Here is a 19,161-nt window from a genome sequence, read left to right on the forward strand (position 1 = left end):
ACTCAAAGCGCTTTGACACTATTTCCACATTTACCCATTCACACACACATTCACACACTGATGGCGGTAGCTGCCATGCAAGGCGCTAACCAGCAGCCATCAGGAGCAAGGGGTGAAGTGTCTTGCCCAAGGACACAATAAGTAAAGGTAAGACCATAATAACATTTTTTTTAATTAAATGTGCTTTTTTGTGTGCTACAGTTTGTATGTGTAAAGTTAAAGTTAAGTTAAAGTACCAATGATTGTCACACACACACTAGGTGTAATAAAATGTGTCCTCTGCATTTGACCCATCCCCTTGATCACCCCCTGGGAGGTGAGGGGAGCAGTGGGCAGCAGCGGCGCCGCGCCCGGGAATAATTTTTGGTGATTTAACCCCCAATTCCAAGCCTTGATGCTGAGTGCCAAGCAGGGAAGAATGCTGGTATGAGCTTTTAAACATAACCCGTTAACTGCTGCCAATCAAATGGTGAATAAGATACTCTTTCGGGTTCATATGTTTGTAAATCTGACTGTGATGAAGTCAGTGCCTCACCAGCCATCAACCTCACCGCACGTCACTGGTTAAGACCTACCTGTCAGCATCTCCCTGTCCTGAAGATGTGTTCCGATGCAGCGTCTCTCGAACAGCAGACATGTTGTTGTCTGGCAGCCGGTTCAAGCGCCGCGTGTACAGACTCAAACCCCCATCCGTCATGTAGCTGTAAAACACACAAACTCACATCAGGTACTGACTTCAAACTGAAGACGATGATTAAGTGCCATGTGTTTTAGGACGCGGTTCTTTCTTTCGAGAGCAGGACGCACGCACAGTCATCTAGTTCTTCCTTACGTTACATTTAGGACCTCCATGACAGTGAGGAGCACAAACTATCGAGGACGTGAATAGACAGTTCTCAAGTGGTTGATAGTAAACAGCAGTGGTCTGTTAAAGAGATCGGCTCCATGCTGGGCTATTTCAACCGTCTGAAAGGCGTAACTGGATGTTCAGAAAGGCTAAAAAAATATGTTCCTATGTAAGTACAGTCAGAGCTACTGTTAATAATCAGGGCATTCATTTCGTGAGACTCGAATTTGATATTTTGGTTGTAGGCGTCCGAGGGTGACCGTTAGCAGCACTTACACAAACATTCCCACTCAGACTAAAACAACACCGACCAATCCCCCAAATATTGACCCGTTTAGGACTCTCCTAATGGAGCTAAATATTGACACATTTCCCTCAGGTGTAACTCAATGAAATGTTTGCTGATTTAAGTTGAGGCTGGACCGTTGGATGGCTCAGTGCTTTCTGTGTGGGACCGTGGTGATTTTGTTTTTACAGTTAAGTGAGTAGAAAGAAACATAAGCCTGAACGGTATAACCCTTTCTGGTTTATCTCAATATGGCATCTGAGTAAAGGTCGATTCAAAGCGTACAGTATACACAAAAGCACAGTCTTTCCTTGGCGTGACCAAGATGTTAAACGTGACCTCAACATGTGAGCATTGTGCAGTGTTTCCCATATATTTATTATTTGAGGCGGCCTGCCGCGAATAGTTTTATACTATAGTTTTATACTATTGTTACTGGTGGCGGTATGCATGAGAACGTGTTAACTCATACGCACCTTGTCTGCCAGAGAATAAGAAGACACAGAGATCAGTGTTGCCAACTTAGCAACTTTTCTGTTTTGTTACACAAGTAGTCAGACTCCTCCATATAGGGGCGTAATTGTAAATAATTTAAACATTTTTGAGACAGAACCAAGGGCATACTTGCCAACCTTGAGACCTCCAATTTCGGGAGGTGGGGGGTGGGGGGGTGGGTGCGGGGGGCGTGGTTGGGGCGGGGGCGTGGTTAAGAGGGGAGGAGTATATTTACAGCTAGAATTCACCAAGTATATATATATATATATATATATATATATATATATATATATATATATATATATATATATATATATATATATCTATCTCCCCGCGACCCCGAAGGGAATAAGCGGTAGAAAATGTATATATATATATATATATATATATATCAGAAATAATTGACTTTCAGTGAATTCTAGCTATATATATATATATATATATATATATATATATATATATATATATATATATATATATATATATATGTATGTGTGGGAAAAAAAATCACAAGACTATTTCATCTCTACAGGCCTGTTTCATGAGGGGGGGTACCCTCAATCATCAGGAGATTTTAATGGGAGCATTCGCATACCATGGTTTATATAGGGCACAGAGTGGGTGGGTACAGGCTGGCCTAGGGGCGTGGTGATTGGCTCATGTGTTACCTAGGAGGTGTTTCCGTCTATGGCGGCATGTTGTTACAATTTCGCTGCGCTTGTTGAGGGATGACAGGTCTGGACGGTAAATAATAAACAGTTTCTCTTTCAAGCATAGGTTGCATCTTTTATTACCACTATTGTAAGGTGTGCTGGATGCAAGAATTTGCCATGTTATTGAATATTCAACATTATTGTCTTTGAGGTCCCAAATGTGTTTGCTGAGTTCTGTGGTATTTCGCAGGTTTTTGTTCCTGAAAGAAGCCTTGTGATTGTTCCATCTGGTTTTGAATTCTCCCTCGGTTAATCCTACATATGTGTCAGATGTGTTAATGTCCTTGCGTATTACCTTAGATTGGTAGACAACTGATGTTTGTAAGCACCCCCCATTGAGAGGGCAATCAGGTTTCTTTCGACAGTTACATCCTTTGTTGGTTTTGGAGTCGCTCTGTCTGGGGGTCGACGGCTCATTTGCAATTGTTTTGTTGTGGTTTGATATGATTTGTCGTATATTGTTCATGCAGCTGTAGCTCAATTTAATGTTGTTCTTGTTGAATACTTTTATTAGGGTGTTGTCTTTGGGAAAGTGTTTGTCAATCAGATTGAGGAATTTGTGTCCAATGTTCGTTGAGACGTTTTTGCTGTATGGGGGGTTGTACCAGATGATGTCGTTTCGTTTTCTGTTCTTTTTTGGCTGGTTTCCTGGCGTGGGTTCATAGGTGAGGGTGAAATTGTATCCGCTTTCATCAAGGGCTTTTTGGTACGGGGGGGTTGCTTGGTCAAATTCAGCTTTGCTAGATGACAGCATCGATAGCCTTTTATGAGTTATGAGTTATCTTGAGTTATCTTGTTCTTGATTTTATTCGTATTCAATGATTATATATAACCTGCTTACAGTTTAACTGGATACATCTTGTCAAATGATCTGAAAACATGAGTTAATCACAAAGATTATTATCATGGCTTAGGTCAGGCAGATTAGAAAAATAAGTGCTGACTCAAAATAATGCATAAGTAGAGTGTCATTAATACTGAAAACATGTATATTTACATAAAATTATGTTGTGCTAAAATAAAGTAAATTAATAATGAATATGGTTCTAAACTAAACTGTCAATAAAATGAAAGTCATTTAATTTCAATACAGCTTCATCACTTTAGTCATATTTTTTGCGCTTAAGAAACTTCTCTATGACTTTAGCTCCAGACTTCTTCTGTGTGTCTGAGAATGTCATTACTACCACAAGTGGTGGAAAAGTGCGTTAAAATCGCGTATCGCTGCGGCTCATTCGGACCATAGCTGAGAAGCAGATCTCTTGCCCTATGGTGAGGAAACATTTTCAAAACTGTGGTACTCAGGCTCCAGCTAATGAATCACTGAATTAAATATTCAAACACAGTGTTACTGTTCAAACTGTGTAATGTTACAGTGGCCAAAAATATTAAATATACTTGCTAAATAAAACCTCTCCCTTGTTTTAATTAATTTTTAGGCCTACTACGCTACTGTAATTTAATGTTGGTAATTTTGATGGTGTTTTCTAAGGAGGTATTTGTTGGAGAACCACTGTTGTAGGCCATCTCTGCACGTACACATCAGCAGCCAAGAGGAGCTTTTGTAAACTGTAACCTGTTTTCCATTTTTATACTAATTGATAGAGATGTCCGATAATATCGGACTGCCGATATTATCGGCCGATAAATGCTTTAAATTGTAATATCGGTAATTATCGTTATCGGTTTCAAATAGTAAAATGTATTACTTTTTAAACCGCCGCTGTACGGAGTGGTACACGGACGTAGGGAGAAGTACAGAGCGCCAATAAACCTTAAAGGCACTGCCTTTGCGTGCCGGCCCAATCACATAATACCTATCTATGGCTTTTCACACACGCAAGTGAATGCCATGCATACTTGGTCAATAGCCATACAGGTCACACTGAGGGTGGCCGTATAAACAACTTTAACACTGTTACAAATATGCGCCACACTGTGAACCCAAACCAAACAAGAATGACAAACACATTTCGGGAGAACAGCCGCACCGTAACACAACATAAACACAACAGAACAAATACCCAGAACCCCTTGCAGCACTAACTCTTCCGGGACGCTACAATATACACCCCCCGCTACCCCCTACCCCCACCTCAACCCCGCCCACCTCAACCCCCTCATGTCCCAAATTCCAAGCTGCTGTTTTGAGGCATGTTAAAAAAAATAATGCACTTTGTGACTTCAATAATAAATATGGCAGCGCAATGTTGGCATTTTTTTCCATAACTTGAATTGATTTATTTTGGAAAACCTTGTTACATTGTTTAATGCATCCAGCGGGGCATCACAACAAAATTAGGCAAAATAATGTGTTAATTCCACGACTGTATATATCGGTATCGGTTGATATCGGAATCGGTAATTAAGAGTTGGACAATATCGGATATCAGCAAAAAAGCCATTATCGGACATCTCTACTAATTGATATACCGAAAAAATCGTGTTAAATCCAGAGTCGATTCTGAATCAAATCGCCACCCCAAGAATCTTAATCGAATTGAATCGTGAGTTGTTGTAAAATTCACTTTCCCACCAGCAAATACCACAAACACATTGCAGTCTGGTCGGGAACACTGATGATTTAAGTTGATTATCACAATGTACCTAATTCTGCAAGTTGTCAGATGTTCTACTTTCCCACAAGCACAAGAATACAATTCCACTGGCGCGTAACAGTTCAAATATTCTTGGAAAGACCGTACATTGTGAGGGAAATCAAACATTTTTCTGATTCCACATTGCTTTTCTTTCCACTGCCGACGAAAACATTACCTCGTCGTAATAATAATAGCCCACTGGGTAATGAAAACATAAGGCAGTCCATTAAATCGTACAAAAAAAAGCAGACATTGTGAGAAGGAGAAACAAAGACATGCACTGAGCGAGCTTCCTCCAGGTTGCAGATGCTTGTTAACCTGTAACCGACTCTGGACAGACGTGCCTAAACAAGACAAAGTTTATGGGCTGAAACTGTAGCCAGGGTGTGCTGACTCAGCTGTGCCACTGCAAAACAAAACCCATAATTCAACACTTTGTATTTGGAAATCACCACACGTACCTTTCGGCTTTAAACATGCTTTGTCCGATTCAAGATAAACGCGTCCGGGTTATGAAAATCTCCAAACCAAACGGTGTGTCTGATATCAGTTCTGAGTTGAATCAGCCATTATTTGCATGATATCAGCAGCAGAGGGCAGAGTGGATCGAGCAGATATCATCTGTGAGTGCACAGCGATGCATGTGCAGTGTTGGTATGAAGGTTCAGTCTGTCTGCTCAAGGTGGAGGAGGGATGTGAGACGGGGGAAGGCAAAAAGGTTGATCAGGCAACATAGCCCGGGGCAAAAAAGGTGGTTTGGGTCGAAAGAAAAAAAAAAGAAGAGGAGAAGCGGGGGAAGTGGTTGCTATATGTAATGTAATCAGATGAGCTTGTAATACATTTAACTATAAATCATACTTGCCAACCCTCCCGGATTTTCCGGGAGACTCCCGAAATTCAGCGCCTCTCCCGAAAACCTCCCGGGACAAATTTTCTTCCGAAAATCTCCCGAAATTCATAGAGTCGACAGCCTGTTTTCACGTCCGCTTTCCCACAATAAAACAGCGTGCCTGCCCAATGACGTTATAACTGTAGAATGATGGAGGGTGAGTTCTTGGTTTCTTATGTGGGTTTATTGTTAGGCAGTTTCATTAACGTCCTTCCAGCAGTCACGTTTTCGTCTACCGTAAAGCAGTTCGTCTGCCGTAAACGGCAATGTTGTGACACTCTTAAACAGGGCAATACTGCCATCTACTGTACATGCATATGTGACAATAACATCTACGGCTTTTAAAGAGTGCAGTGCACAACTGCGCACACAACAAGGAGACGAATCCGAATGCATCATCAGAGAGGGTGTTCAGCATGGTTAGAAAAATAGTGACAGAGAATAGAACAAGGATGGACAATTCAACCCTTAACTCAACAATGAGTAGATGAGTGTTATGTGTGTGTATATGTGTAAATAAATGAACACTGAAATTCAAGTATTTCTCTTAATATATCACTGTGAAGCGACTGGGATGAGAATCAGCACCTCCAAGTCCGAGTCCATGGTTCTCGCCCGGAAAAGTGTGGAATGCCATCTTCGGGTTGGGGAGGAGACCCTGCCCCAAGTGGAGGAGTTCAAGTACCTCGGAGTCTTGTTCACGAGTGAGGGAAGAGTGGATCGTGAGATCGACAGGCGGATCGGTGCGGCATCTTCAGTAATGCGGACGCTGTATCGATCCGTTGTGGTGAAGAAGGAGCTGAGCCGGAAGGCAAAGCTCTCAATTTACCTGTCGATCTACGTTCCCATCCTCACCTATGGTCATGAGCTTTGGGTTATGACCGAAAGGACAAGATCACGGGTACAAGCGGCCGAAATGAGTTTCCTCCGCCGGGTGGCAGGGCTCTCCCTTAGAAGATAGGGTGAGAAGCTCTGTCATCCGGGGGGAGCTCAAAGTAAAGCCGCTGCTCCTCCACATTGAGAGGAGCCAGATGAGGTGGTTCGGGCATCTGGTCAGGATGCCACCCGAACGCCTCCCTCGGGAGGTGTTTAGGGCACGTCCGACCGGTAGGAGGCCACGGGGAAGACCCAGGACACGTTGGGAAGACTATGTCTCCCGGCTGGCCTGGGAATGCCTCGGGATCCCCCGGGAGGAGCTGGACGAAGTGGCTGGGGAGAGGGAAGTCTGGGCTTCCCTGCTTAGGCTGCTGCCCCCGCGACCCGACCTCGGATAAGCGGAAGAAGACGGATGGATGGATGGATATATATGTATATATATATATAATAAAATAAATATATATATATATATATATATAGCTAGAATTCACTGAATGTCAAGTATTTCTTATATATATATATATATATATATATATATATATATATATATATATGAAATACTTGACATTACTTGAGTATTTCTTATATATATATATATATATATATATATATATATATGAAATACTTGACATTACTTGAGTATTTCTTATATATATATATATATATATATATATATATATATATATATATATATATATATATGTATGAAATACTTGACTTGGTGAATTCTAGCTGTAAATATACTCCTCCCCTCTTAACCACGCCCCCCAAACACGCCCCCCCACACACACCTCCCGAAATCGGAGGTCTCAAGGTTGGCAAGTATGCTATAAATAAATGTGAAGCTGTTATTACTTTTCCAGGTGACTAATGGTGCAGATAGTACTTGTTCCAGTATACACAACACTTGCATTTGTGTTAATAATTCATTAATAGCAGCGGTAATGTAAACTGACAAATCTGAAAGCCATACCTGATTTATCGACCAGTTCATGCGAAAGCCGGACTAGTTTTTGAACCTGTTTAATACGAATGTTTGCATTTTACACAGGACTGTTGGTGACTTATTTGACATGTCTTCATTTAAAAATACGGTATATCGATATGGCTACTGGCTGCAATATATACTGCAATATAGATTTTGGACTATATGGCCCATCTGTAGTCAACACTGTATCATGAGGACATGAACTGCAATATTGCTATGCTCCCGAGGACAGCTACTCATTCTCCTTTGAGTAAACATCACACCTCAGCGTGGAAGAACCAGTTAGTGGATGCCGGCATGCTTGTGAAATTGCTAACTGCTAAATGGCCTCGAGGCTGTAAAGCTGGGGTGTCATCAGTCCGTGTCATTTTTAAAATGTTTAAGCCTCGGGGAAACTCGTCCCACCAAACATACTCTCTGCACAAGTACACAAACGCGGGCTAAAACACCTTAAGGATTTGCAGCTTAGAGCCCACCAGCCACGTCAAACTGCTTCATCTGAATAAAAAGCTATTTTCACAGTAAACAACTTTGCCGCGCCTCGTGCTCTGCAGAGGACAGGATTCACACAGCAGACACGTCTCACACCAACACATGCTATCATACTACGATCACACTAGGATCTATATGTCAAAGTCAAGGCCATGATTTGCCACTTGCCAAGATTTAAAATTGTATTTCTCGAAATGGTCCTTGTTTGAAGAGCTATTTACTTATTGTTTGTCATTTACTTTACACCCTATGTGTCAAAGTCTAGGCCCACGGGCCAGATCCGGCGCGCAAATTAATTATCTATGGCCCCCGGGATGATATTTGATTAGTATTAGAACCGGCCCGCAAGCCACAGCCGCCAGCTGCTGTTTTGCACGCACCACTGATGGGTCCCAGGGACACCATCAACTCATTAAAATGGGATCCCACTGTAAATTTTGGGGGTCCCACTTTTTTGTAACCCTTTTGAAAACGAATGATAAACGTGTGCGTTATCCTGTTACATCTCACATTCTATATTGTGTTTTGGAAAAAGGTTGTCATAAACGTTACTTCATTCATTTAAAAAAATTATACAAAAGAAAACACATTTTTATGTAAATTTATTCAGTTATAAACATTCATTCACTTTCTTCTTTCTTTCATGGATCTAAACTTTACCGCTGCCGGTATTTTTTTCTATATTTTTATTGTAATATTTTAATTACATTCTTTTTCCGTAGTCTACCCTCGACGACCAGGTAATACAAAGTCTCTCCTTCGACAAATGGACAAAGTTTTTCGGTAAGTAGAATCAAAGCTGACCCGGACATTCGAAAGTTCTCTTGCCGTCTAAGAAGTGTTGTATCCCAGATAGCTGCAATCGTTTTCTCTTAAGGTATTCATGTGTAATTTCCACAAGCGTCTGTACTGACGGAAGGAGAAACACGGGCATGTCTGGATGACTCGCCTCCATATTTCCAGTGGTTAGCTCCGAGTTACGAAACCGCTTTATTATGAAGCTGGCTGTTGCGCGTTCTTTCTGACGTCACTTCCTGTGTGGGGCGCGGTCTTTCTGGCGTCACTTCCTCTCCGAACTCAGTTTGTAAACGATCAATGAGTCCATACAAAGCTGAGAGCCGGAGATTCAAGAAATACACGGCACACTTACCCGTGTAAAAAATTATCCAAGGAGGGGGACCTTAAACGATAGTTTAGTGTGACTGAAACGGGGCTTAGGCTAAATAATTATTAGTTTAAGGCATGGGTGTCAAACTCTGGCCCGCGGGCCAAATTTGGCCCGCCGTGTAATTTAATTTGGCCCTTGAGGCAATATCAAATTAACATTAGAGCTGGCAGCATCCACCGCTAATACTCATACTAGCCAACCCTCCCGATATACCCGGGAGACTCCCGGATTTCAGTGCCCCTCCTGAAAAACTCCCGGGGCAACCATTCTCCCGATTTCCACCCGGACAACATTATTGGGGGCGTGCCTTAAAGGCACTATCTTCAACGTCCTCTACAACCTGTCATCACGTCCGCTTTTCCTCCATACAAACAGCGTGCCGGCCCAGTCACATAATATATGCGGCTTCTACACACTCATGAGTGAATGCAAGGCATACTTGATCAACAGCCATACAGGTCACACTGAGGGTGGCCGTATAAACAACTTTAACACTGTTACAAATATGCGCCACACTGTGAACCCACACCAAACAAGAATGACAAACACTTTTCGGGAGAACATCCGCACCGTAACACAACAGAACAAATACAGCAGAACCCCTTGCAGCACTAACTCTTCCGGCACGCTACAATATACACCCCCCGCTACCACCAAACCCCGCCCTCGTCCACCAAGTTTATGTTGATATTTACCTCAGAAGGCTGTAAATAGAAGAGAGGCATTCAATGTTTTATTTAAATTGTATTTAATATACCATTGATGTTTTTTCGTTTGTTTTTTGAAAGCTGATTTTGCACTATTAAGTTATAGAAGCGTTGCTTGTTCCATATTCAGTGTTAAAGCAAATCAGTGTAGCAAACTGAGCAATAATTAACGTTTTATTCATGCACTTTCTCTTGCTACTTCAAGGCTTGAATGTTTGATTCATTCATTATTGTTATTTTATTTTCAAATGTATTATTAGCCTGTGGAAAAAGTTTATTTTGATATTTACCTCAGAAGGCTGCAAATAGAAAAGAGGCATTCAATTTTTATTTACATTTTATTTGATATGCCATTGATATTTTTTTATTATTGTTATTATTATCTGAAACTTGATTTTGCATGTCACTATAAAGTTATATAAGCCTTGCTTGTTCAATATTCAATGCAAAACTTGTTTGGGTCCCTATTAAAAGGTTCATTTGTTCAACCTTGGCCCGCGGCTTTGTTCAGTTTTACATGTTGGCCCACTCTGTATTTGAGTTTGACACCCCTGGTTTAAGGGGTTATCCGGCTTGGTGTAGACATAGCCTAAAACGAGTTTAACACCTCTGTGTTAAAGGCACTAAAAACAACATATTTCAACAAATCTTGAAACATGTTCCAAAACATGTATATATTTATCAAATGTGTAATTAGATTTAGCCTTCATCGGTGTTGAGGATAAAGCACCTTAAAATTCGACATATTTATAGTGATTTGTAAAGCAATGAAAAATGTTTTTACATGGTCAAGGAATTTGCTTTTATCAACATACTAAATTAATTAGGTAGTTTCTAACAATAATCCAGACTTAATTATGATATTGTACACAAGTAATACCTAATTGATCTCGCCAAATCAGCAAAGCTATGCATTTACAAGCTAGCAGATGACGTCACAACATGAGCTATTCAAATGTATCTTACATATGTTTATAACGCTTTTAAAAAACGGAATTTTGAAGACACAATAAACAGTAAAAGTTCCCCTTAAAATTGTGTGAAGGAAGGGATAAATTACCTTTTCAACTTCAAACGAACAACTTTGGCGACATATGGGCATCACCGCTATGGAAGTCGAACAGGGAAGGGGGCGTGGCTAACCACTTAACAAACGAGCCTGTCGCCGCAATGCATGCTGGGAATTGTAGTGTTATGACTAGGTACACTCCACGGCGGCCAGAAACAAGACAATTCAATTAATTGAAGATTGTAGTCTTCAAATATTTTTTTGATAAACATATTGAATCGTGATAATATTTGTATTTTAGGGCAAAAAGACACTAAATGGCCACAATTTCAGGCTCACCTGCACACAAATAACAGCTCTTTTCCCAAATAGTTCACCCTCAATCTGTAATAGACTCACTCTTGGAAATCCCCACAAATCAGAAAGGCATCATTTCTAAAATTGACATCCTAATTTTCCATCTTAAAGAGACATCTCTTGACAAAATTAGAAACGATAGGGATGCAGAATTTGGCAACGTTTTGGATGACAATGACTGGAAATCTGCATTGACACAAATACATGATAATACATCTTGTTCAAAGCTTAATCTTATACAGTTTAAGGTTGTCCATCGCATATATTTTACTAACGCTAAGCTTTCCAAAATGTATGCCAATATTGCAGATACATGTAATCGCTGTCAATTGACTCCTGCAAACATGACACACATGTTCTGGTCCCGTCCCTGTCTGAAAGCCTACTGGACTAAAATTTTTAAACATCTTGCAGATGCACTAAATTTTCAATTGACGCCTTGTGCAGAATTGACTATTTTTGGAACTTCACCAAACTATAAAAAAATTAAGCAGACTTTTAGCGATAGTATCGCCTTTGAATCATTAATAGCTCGAAGAAGGATTTTATTGGAGTGGAAATCACAGTTTGCCCCCAAGGCCTCCCTATGGCTTAAGGACCTCATGTTTTTCTTGGATTTAGAGAAAATGAAATATAATCTGAGGGGTACATCAAAAACAATTTGACTTGACTTGGGGCTGCATAATTAGTTACACAGCTAAATTAAAGACACTATAGGATAAATGTAACACTCACTGTTGACAATGAACCTTTCCACTTACCTCAACTCTGTTTTTTTGTTGTTGTTGTTTTTATTCAGTGACACTTCTCTGTATGTTTGTGATTTTTATTTTTGTTGTTACCTTTTTTTTTCTCCCCCTTTTAGTCAGTTATTGTGATTCTCTATCTGCTTGTGGTGAAGAGGAAGGCAGTACATCAGGGGCGTCACTAGCTTTTAAAGACAGGGGGGGCTTTGCCCCCAGGAGATGCACAGGACGCGAGCGAATGTTACGCACGAGCACAAAACTTCACAAACGGCTAACAAAGACTTAGAAATTAATTATTGTTATAATTATTATTTTTTTTAAATGCACAGGACGGAATGAACCGAAATAACCATTTTTTTTCTTTTTCTTTTTATGTATTTATTCATTTTACATTTTATATTAAATGTCTTGGTTTTTCCTCCCTCTGAAAATCCTATGAAATGTTTAACAAGCCATCCTATAATAATACAACAGCTATTAATGTAACAATACAATAAAACAAATATATTTAATGATGTTTTTTTAATTATTTTAACAATAGGCTAATGTATATTACTTTATATAGATTCTACAAGAAACACAAAACTTAAAAAATAAATTATTTACAATTGCACACACAAGGTTTTGTGCAGCTTCACTCATTGTAAAGGAAGATAATGTGCTACAGGACCGCAAGAAAGGTCGCAGAGAAAATACGGACTGGAATTTGAGTGATGTGGGCATTTTCTGTATGAACAAGTGGAATGGATTGGATACCGACGCACTAAAGGGGCTCTCTACCTTACGCTACGAAGTGAGGGGAAACTGAGTGAATAATAACAAGTTATATGATTATTTATTTAAACTCATATTTGGGCCACTTTATAATGAGTATGTCGGCATGTATTTGTAAAAAAAACAAAAAAAACCACCAAATTATTTAGGGGGGCTTAAGAATATTTTAGGGGGGCTTGAGCCCCCCTAAAATAGGCCTAACAACGCCAATGCAGTACATTGATATCCACTGTGACTGAAATGTAGGACGGGGGGTGTGAGGGGGTGTTATTATTTTTCTGTAGTTTATTTATTTAAAAAAAATGTTTTGGGGGGGGGGCAAAAAAATTGTCTGTTTTCTCTTTACTTGTATTATGATTTCCCTATCAAATGAATAAATAAATACTATAAAAAAATGGATGGAAAGAGGGAAGGGGGCGTGGCAAACCACTTTAAAAGCACGCCTGTCGCCGCAATGCATCCTGGGAATTGTAGTATTAATGCTAGGTACACAACACAGCGGACAGAAATAAGACAATTAAAATATTTGATCATTGTAGTCTTCAAATATGTTTTTGATAAACACATTGAATCATAATAATATTAGTGTTATAGGGAGAGAAAAAAAACACAGTTTCACACATTCGGCTTTTTTTTTTTTTTCGCTACCGCCCTCACCCTTAGGGAGATATCAAAGCACCAGCATGTCAGTGTTTGTATGTGATCGGATACTTGTGGGATTCCAGCAAAATAAAACAAATGAATGGCACCGCGAGTAAGAAAGGTACCCTGCTGCCATCATGTGGCAACTTGTATAATTACGTCAAAAAATATATAAAAAGAGAGTCTGCATTTAAGTTAAAGTACCACTGATAGTCTCACACACACACACACACACTAGGTGTGGTGAAATTACTCTCTGCATTTGACCCCTTGGGAGGTGAGGGGAGCAGTGAGCAGCAGCCGCACTACGGAGTGCACTCACCCACTGGCGACGTCATCCGCGCGCGTGGCGTTCTTGCTCAGAACATCTCCGTCGCTCATGTAGCCGGTGACCTCCATGGCTATCCCGTCCAGGTCCACGTCCTCCCCGGGTCTGTCTCCGAGCTCCGCGCTGCCGAGGCTTCCGCTCCTGCCAGCCAGCTGGCGCCTGAGGTGCCCCGGGTACAAGTAGCGGCCCGCTTGGACGCCGGCCGCCCGGCCCGCGTAGCCGTTCCCCGACGAGGGGGCGTCCCCCGCTTGGAGTCGAGGGCTGGACTGGCCCAGTCTCCATGACGACAAGGAGGGCCGGGAGGAGGTGAGACTGAGGATGCTTCGTCCTCCTCCGCTGGTGTTGCTGCCGCTGCTGACATCCGTGGTGACGCTGCCATCGAACGTGGTTTCCAAGGTGCTGGGGAGAGGAATGCAGAAATGCAAAAATTATTACAATGAAATGGTTCAAATGTGCATCTTTTCTAGTATATGTTGTAGTAGTGTCTCTTGTCTCTCAAACACACACTGCTTTTGGATCTGCCGACGCCCTGGCTGAACGTCTCCTTTTTCAAAAATGCATGGAAATAAAACAAAAAATGGGGTGAAAAATCTGTTTTTTGTTGTAATATGGTTTCTGTAGGAGGACAAACATGACACAAACCTTCCTATTTGTTAGAAAGCCCACTGTTTAATATATTTGTGTTTATGCTTCACCGATGACAGTATTTGGCGAGCGCCGTTTAGTCCTACTAATTTCAGCAGCCCTTGAACTCACCGTTGTGTGGACCGTGACTCGACAGTTTGTTTACATGTATAACTTTCTCCGACACTGCCACAGAAAGACGTGTTTTAATGCCACTCCTTTGTCTCATTTTGTCCACCAAACCTTTTATGCTGTGCGTGAATGCACAAAGGTAAGCTTTGTTAATGTTATTGACTTGTTGGGGTGCTAATCAGGCATATTTGGTCACTGCATGACTGCAAGCTAATCGATGCTAACATGCTATTTAGGCTAGCTGTATGTACATATTGCATCATCATGCCTCGTTTGTAGGTATATTTGAGCTCATTTAATTTCCTTTACTTATGTCCCTTGTGTATTTAATATATATTTGCATGTCTCATGACACAATATCTGTATGTAATATCCATCCATCCATCCATTTTCTACCGCTTATTCCCTTTTGGGGTCGCGGGGGGCGCTGGAGCCTATCTCAGCTACAATCGGGCGGAAGGCGGGGTACACCCTGGACAATATTGGCTGCCATTCTGATAGTTGTTTGTGAGCCATGTTGTTCCAGACCACAGCAAACGTTACCCAGCTTGCAAAGATTGTAATAAATCCATTAGAAGAAGACAGCCTGTCGTTTCCTTTAACTTGGACACACACATCTATACCATTGGCTATTCTAAGACAGTCATTTCCAGGAGTTATCTCACCCTCTCAGAAGTTCTACTAATGTTTTCCAATGTTGTAAAAATGTGTAGAATTAATATTATATTTCAACATTTTTGTCAATGAAGATTTCCGTCATTCTGCGAAGCCTGTGTTGCCATCATTATAACATTTAGATAAGTTTTTACATTTTTTGCGGTTCCAGACCGATTACTTTTTTGTATTTGTGGTCCAATATAGCTCTTTCAACATTTTGGGTCGCCGAACCCTGCCCTAGACAGATTCTCGCTCATCCGCGCAAACCGGATATTGGCAGTAAGCTAGTGGGTAGCCTAGGACGAAGTCGGCTCTCTTGGGTACTTTGTTGGGTCTTTTCCGCACACAATATGTACTATTTATTGCTTATTTCTTGGTTTTTCGTCGTGTTTTGTAGCTGTATGCAGAAATGGCACCGCTGAACTGGCAGCTGGTTGCATCAGCTCTGTGCTCTTTTAAAGTATGTTATGTTTGTTGTGCTCTTGTTTTCATGTGTTTTTACCTTGTTATTGTGGACTTTTTGCATCTGCACTGCAACTACGGTATATCATTTCACCATTGGGGGATAAATAAAGTCTATTCTGTCCATTAAAAAATAGCAACTGAATACATGTACACAGCAGTTGCTCAGATGTTCCAAATATTTTTTTAATGAGCTTTCCTCAACGTTCTCAGTCTTTTTTACCACTTGTGCCAACTTTTTAGAAACATGTTGCAGGCTTTAAATTCCAAATGAGCTAATATTTGCAAAAAATAATCTTTTTGCAGTCTATTCAATTGAATATAGGTTGACAAGGATTTGCAAATCATTGTATTCTGTTTTTATTTATGATTTACAACTTTAATTTTAACTTAATATATGTATATATATATATATATATATATATATATATATATATATATATATATATATATATATATTAATTAAATTGTATATCATTTAGCCCCAAAATATGTAGAATATGTGTTAAAAAAATATTTACAATGTAGGGAAGCCTCAATATTTGAAGCACAATGTGGTGAGGGATGACTGTAGAACCCTCAATTGCTTGGCAAAGAAGAGATTATGAGATAAAAACAATAAAACAGATAAAATAATGAACTATTATCCACAAACATCGCAGTTACCTGTGTGTGGCCTGAGTTCCCCGCAAGCTGGACATGGTCTCCTCCAGGTTCTGCCGCAGATCTGCAATGTTTTTGACAGTCCGCAACCGCCTCGTCTCTGGGTCTTCACCTGAGGACAACATGAAGAAACATAACCAGATTCAACGACGACGATACAAAAAAAAACTCTTGCCACACGAGAGAAATGTTCACCAACCTGAAAGGTCCTCGATTGACGGCTGGTTGGTCTTGCTGAAGGAAACATCCCCGCCTCTGCTTCCTGAACTGGACTCGCTGCTCACGACTCCCTCGGCCTCGTTTTGAGATCTGCAGGGATGGATTGTGTGAATAATCAAAACAAAGACAAGTTTATTCTGAATTACCATGCAGTTAGTGGGAAGCTGATATTTCACAAAAGAGGGATAAACCTGATTAAGAATTAAATCTGCTGTGTTTCCCGTCTTGTGACCAGGCTCCAATATGAGCAGCTTACAGTCCAAAATGCCAGTAGAGGAAAGATGCATGGAACCTTCGACATTTACTAGCAATGGATATTAGTGTCATCTGCAATCTTACCAGTACGAAATGTATATGGCATAACCCAAACCTTGGCAAATTAAGGCTCGGGGGCCGCCAGACATTCAAGAGAACACTTTTACACGTTGCATCAGTCCATCTTAAATGAGCTCGGGCCCACCGAAGCCGGCGGCGTTTCTGGGTGTTGTTGATAAATGGCTTTCGCTTTGCATAGTAGAGTTTTAACTTGGACTTACAGATGTAGCGACAAACTGTAGTTATATATGGTTTTCTGAAGTGTTCCCGAGCCTATGTGGTGATATCCTTTACACACTGATGTCGCTTTTTGATGCAGTACCTACCGCCTGAGGGATCGAAGGTCACAGGCATAGCCACTTACGTGGAGTGATTTATCCAGGTTAGAAAAACTCCTTTTGGTTGCATGGAGATGGCTTAAATTTTTTTGTTTTTTTAGTTAAATAATTGATTCTTATTAACATTTTTGAACATTATGAGTCTATTAGAATCGGGAAGAATAAAATAAAAGGTTTCGTTGTTACTTTAGCATACCTGCCAACTTTTGAAATCAGAAAAACCTAGTAGCCAGGGTCCAGGGGCCGCAGGCCCCGGTAGGTCCAGGACAAAGTCCTGGTGGGGGGTTCAGGCTTCGCCCCCCGACGCAAAATGATTATTAGCATTCAGACAGGTTAAAATGTTGCAAAAACCATCACTTTTCTATCAGTCACAGTGACTTTTCAAAACAAAAATATTACAGCAAAAATCATATGGGTTGATTGACATGTTTATTCTGTAAGCTAACTTCAATAGTTTGAAATTATTTTCACTGGTTATCCTGTCAACCTTTCACAAGACTTCAATTTGTTAATTGAAAGTATAAACAGTATAAACACTTTTTACAGTAAACAAATGGTAAAACAGTACTAAACAATTCCATTAAAAAAAAAATTGGTGTCATTATTAACTTTCTGTCCAAGCTTGTATAATCTACTGCCTTGTTCAATTGTAAAAAATATTCTGTGCCTAAAATTCACATTTCTATCACAATTATCATACTGTAAACATGGTAAGCTAACTTCATTAAAATTAATAGTCCTGTCAATAGCATGGAATTACAATTCAAATGTCGTTTTTTTGTAAGCCTTTCAAAAGAATTCAAAATATGAAAAATTAATGAAAATTAATTTAAGCCATCAGACACTTGAAAAGTGGCACATCACATCTCTGATGTAATCATTTTAACTTTTCAACAGAAATAGCACTGCAAAAATATTAAGGACATACTTCTGTATTTTGGTAGTTATGCTGTCAACATTTAACAAGATTTCTTCAACTTGGACTTGAAAGCATAAATAGTATAAACACTTTTAACAGTATAACAGTACTAAACAATTCCAATAGATAACATTAGTGTCATTACCTTTTTGTGGCTAAAATCCGAAAAACGTTGAAAGTTTTCCACTTGTATCGCTAGCAACGGCATTAGACTTGTGTTTTTTTGTCCCAACGTGGTCTTTTACATCGCTATTTCCTCCGTGTCCGATCGAAAAATCTTGTCTGCACAAGGTGCAATTCGCGTAGTTTTCACCCTTTTTGGAACGGATAATTATTCCCGGATAGGCTTTTGAATATTCTTCACGGAATGACTGCAGTTTTCTTTTCGGTTTAAGACTCGTTTGCGATTTTTCTCCGGCTGATTCCATGATCGTTCGCTCGTTTGGAAACAATGGCAACAGGTGCCTCGTGCTTGGCAGCGGTGCTATAAATAGCCTCGCGCATTTAAAAAAAAAATTTTTTTTTAATTAATGAAAAAACGTATTTTTTATCACTGCAACCGTAACCCGGAATAGGTTGATGAAAACCGTACTAATTACGGGAAAACCGGAGTAGTTGGCAGGTATGCATTAGTACCGACAGTCGTGGTCAAAAGTTTACATACAGTTGTAAAGAACATAATGTCATGGCTGTCTTGAGTTTCCAATCATTTCTACAACTCTTATTTTTTTGTGATAGAGTGATTGGAGCACATACTTGTTGGTCACAAAAAACGTTCATGAAGTTTGGTTCTTTTATGAATTTATTATGGGTCTACTGAAAATGTGACCAAATCTGCTGGGTCAAAAGTATACATACAGCAATGTTAATATTTGGTTACATGTCCCTTGGCAAGTTTCACTGCAATAAGGCACT

General features: G+C 40.1%; 1 protein-coding gene across 1 annotated transcript in view; it reads right to left on the reverse strand.

The window, feature by feature from the left end:
- Window positions 1-19,161, reverse strand: part of nav2a (neuron navigator 2a) — a 260,418-nt gene that overhangs the window by 108,717 nt on the left and 132,540 nt on the right. The window contains exons 8-11 of the mRNA XM_061974799.1: window positions 16,655-16,764; window positions 16,459-16,567; window positions 13,912-14,316; window positions 576-701 (exon numbers count right to left, since the gene is read on the reverse strand). Of these exons, the coding sequence (XP_061830783.1) occupies window positions 576-701; window positions 13,912-14,316; window positions 16,459-16,567; window positions 16,655-16,764 (750 nt within the window). The remainder of the gene's footprint in view (window positions 1-575; window positions 702-13,911; window positions 14,317-16,458; window positions 16,568-16,654; window positions 16,765-19,161) is intronic.

This window comes from Nerophis lumbriciformis, linkage group LG15, assembly GCF_033978685.3.
Source record: "Nerophis lumbriciformis linkage group LG15, RoL_Nlum_v2.1, whole genome shotgun sequence".
NCBI classification, from domain to species: domain Eukaryota; kingdom Metazoa; phylum Chordata; class Actinopteri; order Syngnathiformes; family Syngnathidae; genus Nerophis; species Nerophis lumbriciformis.